We start from the raw sequence: 12,653 nt of genomic DNA on the forward strand, positions 1-12,653 counted from the left end.
ATTACACTCTGAGTCTGCTGAGTGGGCCAACCCACAGTTCAGACCTGGGAGGGTGTTCTGTGACATCAACTTGACAGACACTGAATGTTAAGAGAAATTGTTTAGAAACAATCACTCATTACACAGATGAGGAAACTGAGGTCCTGAGACATGTGACTCGCATCAGGTCCCACAATAGCGTGTACAAGGACCACACCCCATAAACAAGACCCATTGGCTCTCTCCACTACACTGCTTTCTCAAAGTGACCCAAAGAGCCATAGCTGTCATTCATAAGTTACAGGAATCCAACGTTTCACCAGGCATGCAAGCAAGAAATGACTGCCAGTACCATCACCACCACCACCCGACACTTCTGGCTCCCATCAAGAGTGGAGGCTTCAGGATCAAGCTCCCCATCACCTTTCACTTGCGCCCCATACATTTCCCCATTTGGGCCCACTGAGTCATCTGTCAGCAACAGCAGTTTGGGTTTCTGCAGCCCCTAGCCCAGCTAAGAAATACAAAAACCCTACCACTTCTGAAGTAGATCCCTGAAGGTCACCAAAGGAACCACTGAAGTCCAAGTCAAGTGTCCCATCTTGATTCACAGTTTGGAGGAATTCACATTTCCATTTTCTTCCTTGGCAAGTAGAAGCTGGAGATCTGGTGCATGATTACCAGGGCTGGATAGAGGGGCAGCGCCAGACACAGGTACCAAGCTGCACCTTTGATCTGGGCCTGGAACCACACAGAGTGCATACCCAGGAGCACTGTTACCGTAGCCATTAGGTAGATCACCAGTCCACATGTCAGATGGTAGAGCTTGAGGCGAGCCACCCTTGAGACCCTGGCTGCCCGGGGACAGAGGAGGCAGAGCCCACACAGTGCTTGGACGCTAGTGGCCAGCAATGTCAGAGCCCCTACCCAGCTGTGCCAGGACACCAGGTGGGGCAGCTCACTGCGGGTCCTGCTGGAGATGATAAAGCCCAGGCCCAGGGCTGCACAGAGGATGGCTAGGGTCTGCCCCGCCCAATGGAGTCGGATCCGGGCCTTTCGGGAGCAGAAGAACAGGGAGTGCTCAGGCGAGAAGAGTAGGATGGCCTCAGCCATGCAGAGGCAGAACTGTGAACACAGGAGAGGGCCAGTGAGCCTCAGACCCAGCTTGGAGGCCTAAGAAAAAAGAGGTGCCCTCCTACATCCAAACAAGGAGGACAGAGGGTGGGGGCTAAAGAACTCTCACCAGGACCGCCTGCCACACAGGTCCGCATTTGTGGGCAGAACTGGGAATCCATGCTAGAGCGGAAGTCTCATCATTCAGGCTGACATCATGCCCCCACCTCCACCACAGACAATGACCCTCATTTCTTGACCAATGGGAACAGCAAATGTTAAACTTCCTCCTGAACTTTGGGAGTGGGGAGCAACTGGATTGCACCCCTTCCACTTCCTCCTTTCAGGCCCTAATGGAGAAAAAAATGGTATCTTCCATGTCCTCCCACCCCCTTAAACCACCTGACTACCTACAGCCCAGCCCTCCATGTTTCCTGATCTCACAGGTAGCAGGGAAAGATGGGGCCCTGGGCATTTCCCCCCACCTCTCTGAGCCTCAGAAAGGCTAAGCCTTCTGAAGGCTGGATGCTTCCTTAGGGGCATATCCAAACAAATCACCTGCAGAAAGAAGCCCAAACTCACCGCCAAGGCCATGAATACAGGGTGCCAGGAGAAAAGACCTAAGAATCAAAGAGAACAGACTGACGACTGGGCACCGTTGTTTCTACCCCTGTGGCTGGCTGGAGCCCAAAGAGTCTGGCTGGAGGGGAAAGGTCAGAGGAGTGTCTCCAACCCTAATGGGTAATCAGGAACTCCGGGCAAAGTGGAGCAGCCAAAGGGCCTTAGGGTGAGTAACCAAGAGGGCAAACATACCACTTTGGCCTGCGTTCCCCATTCAGCACCTCGCAACTACCAGCCCAGTCCTAGAACAGACCTTGGCAGCCCTCCTTTACTTGTATCATCCACGAGGGCCTTTGCTTATGATGAACTAGTGAGTTCCATTCACTTCAGTCGCCTCCTCTCCTCCCATCACCCAAAGCCCCACCCTTCCAGGCCCCACCCCCAAGGCCACGCCCCACCGCGCCCTTACTACCCCTCCCTAGTCCGCCCATCCACAGCTAGGGTCCCCACTCCACGCCTCTTAGCGCTCCCAAGCGCTGCCCCTCCAGCATCTCGGCTCCGCCCCCTTCCCCGCCCCGCCTTGCACACTTACTCGTTCCTGGCCGGGACAGCACTGTCAGAAAGATGGTGAAGCCCAAAGCGACCAGGTGCGCCAAGATCCCACTGCCTCTCCGCAGCCACCGGGTCAGTCTCGGCTCCCTCTGTGGAGCGGGAACCAGACCTACCTCCAGGGACTGCATGGCGGTGCCCAGCCGCCCCACACTTCCAGCTGCCAGGGCACGTCTTCCGGGTTTGCGATCGCGGAGGCGGCCTCGGCTGCGGGAGAGGCTCCTCCCCGGGACGCCGCCGGCAATGCGGCGGTTCGTCCACAGCGCCCTCTGGGGGCTGGGGGAAAGCGCATCCGTCCTGGAGAGCCCCGAGGGCAGAAGGCGACTGGACAGCTCCGGGCCCACCGTGTGTCTTCTGCCCAACTCATGTGTATCTTTATGTCTACCCGGGCTGACGGGGCTTATGTCTCAAATAGCCTGTGGAAACTACATTTACGACAACTTATTTCACCCGAATCACAGATTTGGTATACTGAACCAAGAGTGTGAAACCAGTGTTTTGAACAGTTTTCCAGAAATACTGGATTTCCCTGGTTGCCCACTCTCTCCTGCCACCTCTTCTTCTGTCTTGTTAAGGGAATAAGATCCCTCCTTGCCTAAAAGCAAGGAGACGGAAAGGACAGGAGAAGGCTAAAAACTAGTGCCCTGTGCCTGGTGAATTCAGGTTTGAGGACCAAAGGAGGGACGTGCAACAGTCGTATCCCCTGTCTGCACAGTAGCTGTTGTCCCCAGTGAGACAAATGGAAAAACTAGGGCACTCCCAGCCCTTGCCGCCTCCACACCATCTGCTCAGCCCTGGGGAGCCAGGCGAACCTGAGGGGCTAGGGCCTCCCACACAGCTGCTGCCTCCCACACCAAGGGAAGTTCTGTAAGTGAGGATACCTTTTCCCTTCCTGCCTCCAAAAAAGGGTGTGGTTCAGCTTAAGGAGGCCTACCTGGGAGAGGCCGTACCCCTTCCTGAAGGGTAAACCCACAGGCCATGGAGAAAGACCAAAACCAGGCTGTCCCACAGAAATCAGGGACATCCTGAGTGCAATTACCAACTCAAGCTCCAGTGGTTGAGAAAATAAGGCTACTAGTAAGAGACAGAAAGGGCTGAAGAAACTGAGGCAGAAATTCAGAGACAGGACGGAGGAGCAGGATTGCTGGAAGACCAGAAAAGGACCACAGGCGGACATCCACAGACCTTCAAGGCCAAGATCCAAGAGTAGAGACAGAGGTGTGGCTCCCCTCCCCCATCAAGTTTCCTTTCCCAGCGGGACTGTAGTCCCCTTGCTCGCTCCGAGCCACATGCCTCCTCATCCTAAGACTCCCCCAGTGATACAACCCCCAGCCATTTCCACAGACTAAAAGGACAAAAATATACGAGTGTAAGAGATTTTTTTTGCAGGCAAGTGACGGGAGCTGGAGTCTGACTGCCTATCATCTCAGCCTCCTGGGGAGCAGCTGGGGACAGTAAGGACACTCATTTTGTTACATTTCTTTCCTTCCTTTTCTACGTTTCTGTTTTTATATTTTCTTAGCAGCAACAGAACAGGGAGACAGTCTTGAGGTATTTTAAAGAGTTTTTTTTCTTAAAAAAAATAATATAAAGTTATAAAAAGCGGCAGCAGCCTGGGGCCCGGATCTGGAGGGGAGGAGGTGCTGGCGGCTCCATCGCAGTGGGCAGGCACTTTCTTGTTAATGGGCTTTTGACTGTAGGAAGACAAGAGGCAAGAGACAGGGTCGGGCTGGGGGTCTAACTGTCCTCCTATCCAGCAAACTATGTGGGCCAGAAAAGCTAAGGCTTGATTTCCTCCTGCTGGTCTTGTGAGTAAAGCTGGGCAAGGGGGAGGATGAATGCCAGCCCAGCAGAGGCAGCCTGGAGATCACCCATGCACACGTGTGACAAAAACACACTCAGGCCCCATGCAGCTGTCAAACTTACTACTCTCGTATGGGCACCAAAGGTGTTGGTATGCATCTGGCCAGTGCCTAAACCAGGAGGGCATCTCCCCTTCCCACCTCCAATGCGTTCCTCCTGGCTAAGGTCATATGGATAGCTCATCGCATGCTACTCCAGGGCTCCCATCAGAAGAGGCAAATAAACCTGGCTGCTGGCTTTACCAGAAACCCTGGAGAGCTTGCCTGCCACCTCAAAACCTGGCAGTGGGTATATGTATAAGATGGGCAGACATGCATATGGGGACCTTGGGTTATGTCCCTGCCCTTTCATGCCCTGATGCCCAGAGGCAAAACCAAGGAACAAGACCAGCCCACCCAGCCTGTGCGCAGCGTGTTAGGCCACAGCTCAGGGACCCAAGCTCAACCCCACTGCCCAAACCTTTCTTATCAGAGCTCATGGAGTCCAGCTTTCTCTCCTTCAGGGAACAGAGGTAGCTCCAAGTCCTGGAGTGAGGGCCACAGCCAATTCAGAAAGTGGCCCTTTGATTAAAGCAAGCAGGGGAAGGGGGAGAGGCAGAGGCAACATCTCCTTAGCCCAAAGGAGAGGGCTGGGGATAGGGGAAGGCCCACCAAGCAAAAGCCGGGGTCACCTCTGCCTAGAGCAGATGGCCCAGGAATGCTCTCTCAACTTCCCCAGTCTTCCCTTCCCTGCCAGATGTTTACTTAAGCACCTCTTTTTGTCAGGTGCCTGTGCACTCCAACCTCATCCATCCTGACCCTTCCCTGCCCCTGCTCTTCAGGGAGCTGGGCTGGTACCTTCAGTGTAGAACACTTCTCCTCAAAGGCCAGGGCTGGACCCGGCTTCTTGCGGCGCACAGAGCAGGCCGCGTCGGCAGGGGCACCAGCCTGGCAGTGCTTGGCCTTCACTGGCCGGCAGTAAGTGGCCAGGTTTTTCCGCTTCTTGGCTACCTCCTCCTCAGAGAGGCAGTTGGTCGGCAGGGCCTTGGCCGGGTGTCCAGCCACTCCCTGGTTGTCCAGCTGAGAAGCCTTGACTGGCGTGGGGGGCTGATGAGGGGAACCCCGACAGTCCAGGGGCCCTGCCCGCTTCACTCTTGGCTCCACCGTCCCATTAAGCCCCATGCCCAGGCCTGTTTTAGTCTTGGCCGAGAGGCCCCGGCAGCCAGAGGGTTTGCCTTTTCCAGTGGGCTCCAGGACGCAGGTCCGTTTGAAAGTGGTGGGCCCAGGGGATAACTTTCGCTTTCGAGAAGGAGCCTCCACCTCGAGCCCGTCCTTGCCTTTGGATGACTTGCTGGCCTTGGAAGGTGGGAGCTTGCTGAAGGACGGGGAAGGTGTGTTGGCAGGCAGTGGTGAGGTGATAGCCTGGCTCCCACCCATGCACTCCGCCTGGCTGCAGGCGGCTGCCACGTTGGGGGAGCCTGCAGGGTAGCCAGGGCCAAGGCTGTCCTTGGTGGGGGGCGTGGAGGCTGGGCAGGCAGGTCTGGGGGGTGGGCCTGGAAGGCGGGGGCAGCTGCCCGTAGAGGATGGGCTCAGGGGAGCAGATGGCGGGGAGCTGACAAGGTGGGATGGAGGCTCAGCCGCCGGGGGGATCTTCCTGCAGCAAGAAGAGAGCCCCACTGTGATGCCAAGCAAGCAAGAGGGCCTCCCCACCAACATACAAGTCTTTCCACCCAAGTAGAAATGGCCCACAGAGCCCTGGCAGTGCCGCCCTCTGCTGGGAAACGCTGGAACTCAGGGATAGGAAGAAGGCACAGGGAAAGGCAGGAATGAACTAATATACAGACCCTTTAAAAACCTCACTTTAAATCTCAGGCTGGACATCCCCTATCCCTACTTACCCAAAAGGTACTGGGAGTGATTGGTGAGAGCTAAGATTCACTCCCAGGCGACCCATTCAGGCCCTGCCTTAGCCCAGCTCCAGGCTGCCAAGTTTCCCCACCTCCTGTTCACCCTACCTGGGGTCTTCCTGGCAAACAGCCAAGCCACATCTACAGGTATGTGTGACGAATTAGGGGTTCTGAAGCCCGTGTATGCCTGGGGCCTGGGAAGGGAGGTTCTGGGGCCGAGAGACTCACTTCCACATGTGTGAGCTGAGGTGCCGTTCCAGCATAGAGCTCAGTGCCGAGCAGAACCGGTCCAGCCGGCGGCTAAACACGTAGCATCCTGGACTCACCAGCCGGCTCCCAAAGGTGCAGAACTGGAGGCAGAAGGAAGGCACATGGTTAAAGGGGCCCGAAATACAGGGAGGGCACCTTCACGTAGGATCTGACCTCCTCCCCACATTGTGGGCCAGGAGGACTGGCTCCCCACCCCCAGGTCCCTGCCCCAGGTCCTTACCGCCTGCGGCCGAGGGGGCCGGGTTGCATAATGGCAGTCAGTGGGGAGGTGGAGGTCATCAGATGTCCCCTCCTCCTCACTCTCCTCGCTGGAGGCCTGGGCACCACCCCGAGGCAGGGGGAAGGGGAACAGGCCTGGGTCCCCATCACCGCCACAAGGGCCTTCATCATCCAACTCACTCTCAGAGGAGGCCCGGGACCTGGAAGGGCCAAAGGGGATGTGAGGGTGATGTGATGAGAGTGGGTCACGGTGGGTGTGTCCCTGAACCTGCCAAGCTCAAAAAGTCAGGGCAGACACCCTGCTGGGCGATCAGACAAAGAGGAAGGAGGACAGGAAGGGAGGGAACAACAGAGCTCACAGAGTAAGAGCCAGAAAGATCAGGGGCCACAGCTCCCAAGGGGTTTTCTCCCCAGCCCCTTCACTTCCCTGGCCCTGCCTCCTCAGGGGGAAAATCTGCTTCACATTCGCCTCCTCCAGAAAATCTGAGTATAACCGCACCCAGCTCTGGTCAGCCCAGTCAATTTTCTCAACCCCCTTCTTGCATCACATATTCCTGTGAGCCTATCTGTGAGCTGAGCCTATGTTTCGTGTCTGCCCCCATGTTACAGGCAGAGATGCGTGTGTGTCTCCTTCCGCAAGGCAGGCTCTCCCCAGGTTCCAGCGCAGCCTCTGCACACGAAGGGGCCAGTGAATTAATACACAGTAGGACTGCCTCACCCAGGACCCTGACCCTTTTGGCTCCCCAATTACCACTTTTGGCCTGTTGGAAGCAGCTGGGAAAATGGTTTTTCCTCGGTGTTGGAACACTACAGAGAGCCTGGGGTACTGCGGTATGCCGGGTTAGGAACAGGGAGTCACCCACCTCCACACCACCGCCAGGGGCCCCTCCCCACACACTCAGGGTGGAGTGAGCAGCATCTTCCAGGGCACTCCCTGGGCTTGTCTCCAGGGGTTCCTGATGGCCTGGGGCCAAGTGTCCCCAGGTAAGATGGGCGCTGGATCCTGGACGTACCTGGGCAGTGCACAGTATGGGTAGGTCTGCTTGGCACGAGCAGAGAAGGTGCTACTGGGAGCAGCCACTGCTGCCACAACCTGGACTGAGGAGGGGGGCTCCTGGGAGGGGCGCTCAAGAGCTGCCTCCTTGCGCCCTGGGCTCTTCTCCTTGGGAGACTCCCCTTTGCGGGAGTTGGCCTTCAGCTCTGCCACCAGCACGTCAAAGTCCTTGGCTCGGCCCTGGACTTCCCTGCGCTGGTGCACGGAGTGGATCTAGAACACAGCAGGGGGGAGGGTGGGGAGGGGCTGAGCAGAGGTAAGGGGCAGCGGTGTGCTCTGGCCTGGGCAAGTGAAGAGACTGGGCGTGTGAGTGTGGGTGTGTCTGAGTGTCCTTGTTTCACTTCCTAACAGGGCCAGAACCCTCCTCTGGAGAGGGGGATCTGGAAGCCACCCCCTGCCCGCTGTCCCCACCTTGGGCCCAGTATGGAGAGCCTCCCCTCCCCTTGCCTGGTCTGGGCTTAACCCCCATCCCTTCAGCTGGATCTTGGATGAGATCTCACTTGCTCTCCCTGCCCAGGGCCCGTGTCTGTGCAGAGGGACTGGGGATTACCTTGCAGGTCAGCAGGCGGGTACAGATCTTTTTGGTCTCTGGATTTATTACCCCACACTGCCTGTTGAGGTCGCACTCCTTCCCTGTGGGGAAAGCGGTTCTCATGAACCCCAAGGCCATTTCTGGGAGGGTCTGGCGTCTTCAGGCCAAAGGCCTGGGAAGAGCTGGGCCTAAGGCTGGAGAGCCTCTGGGCCTCAAGTCTGGGGCTGCAGCCTTCCAGAGATACTCCTCTGGGCAACAGCAGCTCTCTGCTGGGTGTAAGAACCATCCCGTCCCCATGCCAGCCCCGGCACTCTTTTGGGGGGCCCCAAGTCTCAAACAGGGCAACATGTACCAGGAAACAAAAGCAGCTACAGGCATCTGGGATGCCAGGGAAACCAGCTATGGGAGGCTTCTGGTGCCCTGGATCTAGACGAGAAAAGAGATAAAGTTCAACAGCCCAAGGTGAGGAAAAATACCTTCACCTTCTTGGGCACAGGCTCCCATGGCCTTAATCAGGAGACCTGGGCTGAAGAGAATCTTCCAAGAGAGCAAGCAGGTCAAGTGAGTGTCCACGTCAAGGGATGACCAGGGGCTCCTGTACCCTGGCACGCTGTGATGGCCAAGCCCACCCTTTCCTGACCCCCCTCTCCATCAGGCCCAAGGACAAAGCAGTCCAAAGGAGTCCCCACTCTACCTTCCTGACCCCAAGACCACGACTACTCACGAGCCATCTTCCGGTGGGTTTTAGGGGGCAGCCTGGCCCCACCAGGCTCCTTTTCAGACGGGCTGCCTTCAGCCCGGTGACTGGAGCCCTCGCTGGGGGTTATCTCGATGCTCCCTCTGCCAGGAAGTTCTTTAGAAGGGGATGCCATGGGGTTTTTTCCAGGGGAGTCCTTGGTGAGGCCAGCCGGCTGGCTGAGGAAAGCAGAGGGCGGAGCCACCCTGATTCCATGTCCATCAGGCTTCGGGAGACTGGACATCTTTTCCAGATTCACCACAGGCACGAAAAGGCTATACATGGAGAGAGGGTGCAGGCTGGGAGGTAGGGAGGCTGGGCCTGGGCCCCAGACTCTAGCCCAGAGCCATCTCCTTTCCCAGCCCTGGAACTTGGGTGGGCTCCTGCAGGGGTGCAGAACATGGGAAAAGGGGACCCCATATTCCCTGGAGCGAGTAGAAGGGAGCTGCAGAGAGAGATGGCCGCCTCCCGCAGTGAGCAGTGCCCATCGCCCCACAGCTGCCTCCATGTGTGCCAACCCCTCCCTGGGCTAGGGTCAGGGCTTGTCTCAGGGAGCCTCCAGCCTTTCCTTACCAGAGGTTGTCCTTCTGGGTCTTCTCTGGAGGCTGGTGGCCACGGCTCCGGGACCCCTGGCCCTTCTCCCTGGAGGAGGTTTTGGTGGAACCTGGGGCCCTACAAGCTGGGCCCTGACCGTTCACTACATGGCATTTCTGAGAGCTGGCAGGGGCTGGAGGTGGGGGTGGGGCCCGGGCGTAAAGCTTGCTGAGCGGCCCATGTCTTCTTTCTGTCACCAGGAGGTGGAGAAAGCAATCGAGGTGAGTGGCATCAACTGTCTCCTTCCCCAACCTCCCAACCCTGCTCACAGACTCATGATAGAGAACCTGGGGTTTCCAAAGTTTAGATTTTAAATTTGCCTCCTTCCCATTTGAATTTGAGCCTTCAAGACTCAAAATTCTAGAAATCAGCTTCCTGAACCTCTTAGCTCTTCCCAGACGCTAGAACTTTACTCCACCAGATGCTAAAAGGTTGCTTAAACAATAACCCCAACCAACCACAATCTGTGAAGCTCCCCGCCTCCACCTTCTTATTCCCACAGCCTCCCTCCATTACTCACATGACCTCCCAATTGGCCCTGTCCTCAGAGTTCCATGTTCCACCTTCCCCTGTCCCCTCTATCTCCTCCCGAGGGCTCCCCTCACCGCAGTGCTTCTGGAAAGCTTGAGGCTTCACCACTTGGCTGCAATGGTTACATACAACCAAATAGAAGTCGTCATGGGCAGGGCAGTGCCCGAAGATGGACATGTCTGCAATGACAGAAGCCCTTATCACTGGAGCTGAGGACACCAGATTTTCCCTGTAAGATCAGAGAACACTCCCACCCACCACTCAGATGACACTTCCCCTCCCAGCTGATATGACAAGCTTTATATTGGATGCTTCCAGCTTCCAGAGTTCAATCTAACCAGTCCCTAAGAATGTGGGCTTTCAGGTGAGTGGGCACCAAACACCAATGATTAGGATCTCCCTCAATAAGTCACAGGAGCCAGGGGAATAGGCTGACTCAGACCTAACAAAGTGAGAATCCCCAGACCTGCTGCTTCAGGCAGCCACCTCCTGGGTTGTGGTGGAAGAAGGGAAGGTGGTCCTGTCTGCCCTGGGCCCCAGCCCCAGCATGTGTCAACTCGCACCTTCTTTAATGAGGGTCATGGCATCCAACTTCTTCAGGTTTTTGTTACTCTCCTCCAACTCAGCCCCTGGAGGAGAAACACAGCTCAGAAGGACCACCCCCATCCCAGAAACCCCATCTCCCATCCGACCAGGTCCTGGGGCCAAGCAGGAGGAAGCTCTCACTACTTGACAAGCACCTGGTGCTCAGGACCACTTGGAGAACCTTTCAGTGGATCTTTCTCAAGTGCCCATTCTTCCTTCACCTGCTGCCTCTGGAATGAGCTGGCCCCATGAGGAGGGATCCAGCCACCTTTCTTATGGATCCTTCATTCCAAGGTACAGTTCAGGATTCCACTGCTGACTAGTTGGGTGACTATGGGTAATTATCTCTTTTCTGGGCCTGCTTCCCCATTTAAACGGGAAACAGTCCTTAACATATTTTACTACAGATCCCTGAGTCCCTTCTTGAGATTTCTCAGACAGGTCCTTTCTGCTTTTCTGTGGCATCCCAAACAGATAATCTCCTAGATCCCCATCCCCAATTTTGTTCCACCTGTGTTGCCATGGCATTGTCAAAGTTACACCTAGCTTCTCAGGTCCTGCACTGATAGGATGGCCACAGAGGAGAGAAACTGCTGTCTTAGGGCCCTTCAGCATCTTCAAAGTCCCCTTGATCAGCTATGCAAGCCCTTTTCCTCTTAAGAGGGGGTTTGGGCAAGGGTTGCCCTTGTACCTCAGTTTCTGGGTTGATGACAAAAACGTTTTAGCTGTGCAAAGTAGCTCTTTCCCCATCCCCCTATCTTACTCCTCTCCCCTCCCTCCTCTACGCCCCCTCCCTGTCCCTTGGAAAAAAAAATCAATTCTGAGTCACCAAACCCGTCTGATTCCATTTCCGGTTCTCAATGCACCCAGACCCTGACAATGGCCCCATCCTTGCCCACCCAGCATGGGGCAGTTCTGGGGTGGCCTGAGGCTCCCACTTAGGTCTGCTTCTGACACCTACTAACAGACGTGCACCTTTCTAGAATGAGAAGAATACTGACAGTCTTATATAATCTCCAGATATGAGGGGTGGTGGGTTAGGCATGCAAGAAACAAGGGGCAGCTCCCACTCTTAAGTCCATTAAAATGCAGTGATGGACAGAACTGAGCTGGGAGTTGGATGTCTCAGAGGAGAACAAGTGTCATCAGAGACCGCTCCATGTGGTCTCCTCCTCCACCTCTTCTCACTTGCAAACTTCTTCAGGGGTGTGATGCCTGCTGTCACCCCAAAGGCCACGAGGCCAGATGCCCCCTGGGGCCCAGGAGACAAAGATCAGGAGAAGGGGCTGTCAGCCCGCTCACCAAAAGCACTCAGGGGCCTAGAGAAGGTGGGGTCAGGGGAGAGAGCCCGGGAGGCAGGGCAAGAGGCCCGGGAAAGGACGGAGGGTTGGAGGCATGTATGGATGGACGGAGGAGGAAGGAAGGGAGGATGGATGGATGGATGGACCGACGAACTAATGCGGAGGAGGCGGGGGTCTAGTGGCACTGCAGCCGACAGGCAAACGCCGAAAAGGAGCAAAAGGTTTAGGGCAGAAGGCGAAGGAACAAGGGGGGTTGGGAGGGGGGCACAGAAGTGGGGTGCGTGGGAAACACGTGGAGAGGACTGTTGCGGATGGGGAAAGCTTGAGGCAGGTGCAGAAGGGGCGGAAGCTGGAGGACAGCAGGCGAGAAGAAACATAAAAGCAAGCAGATGTGGGGGCAGGTACTGGGCAACGGCAGAGGCAGAGGTGGGCAGGGTGGGCTGCTGGAGAAGAGCCGGCGCTAGGACCCGGAGGCGCGAAGGTGGAGGAGCGGGCGGGCACTAGGACCCGGCGGGTCCTTTGTTTGGGGGGCCGGGGAGCCGGACGGCGGCTCCCGTCGGCAGCTCCCCTCTGTTGGCGGGGGCCCGGAGGGGGGGAGGGGAGACAGTGATGGGGTCTTCAGACTCTAGGGGTGCTTCACTCACCGTCGGCCGCGGGCAGCTCGGCCCGCTCCACCCACGAGCTCCAGCTCTGTCCCGCGAAGTCATCGAGACTCGGCACCCGCCGCTCCAGAGCGGCCATTGCTGCCGCCGCGCGTTCACGCACCGCCATCACCGCCGCGGACGCGCGCCCGCCCCGGCGCCGCCGCTGCGCGGCCCCCT

The 12,653-nt window shown here is 57.0% G+C and overlaps 1 protein-coding gene across 6 annotated transcripts; it reads right to left on the minus strand.

The window, feature by feature from the left end:
- Positions 1–603: 603 nt before the first annotated feature.
- On the minus strand, positions 604–12,607 carry LOC309819891 (ataxin-7-like protein 2; the record flags this gene model as incomplete). Of its 6 annotated transcripts, none has more annotated exons than XM_082650339.1 (13): positions 12,477–12,607; positions 10,510–10,575; positions 10,021–10,125; positions 9,395–9,605; positions 8,810–9,096; positions 8,104–8,186; positions 7,513–7,766; positions 6,501–6,699; positions 6,239–6,360; positions 4,962–5,757; positions 2,246–2,354; positions 1,675–1,712; positions 604–1,104 (listed from the first exon to the last, which is right to left on the minus strand). In XM_082650339.1, the coding sequence occupies exons 1-13, from the start codon at positions 12,601–12,603 to the stop codon at positions 604–606; spliced, it is 2,898 nt and encodes a 965-aa protein (XP_082506465.1). In that variant the 5' UTR covers positions 12,604–12,607. The 6 variants fall into 6 exon arrangements, with proteins under 6 accessions (XP_082506465.1, XP_082506470.1, XP_082506467.1 ...); XM_082650340.1 differs by lacking the exon at positions 604–1,104 and adding an exon at positions 1,262–1,442; XM_082650341.1 differs by lacking the exon at positions 1,675–1,712 and having other exon boundaries at positions 968–1,104.
- Positions 12,608–12,653: the final 46 nt, after the last annotated feature.

The sequence above is a fragment of the Grampus griseus genome (genome assembly GCF_964374135.1).
Source record: "Grampus griseus genome assembly, chromosome: 1".
NCBI lineage: Eukaryota > Metazoa > Chordata > Mammalia > Artiodactyla > Delphinidae > Grampus > Grampus griseus.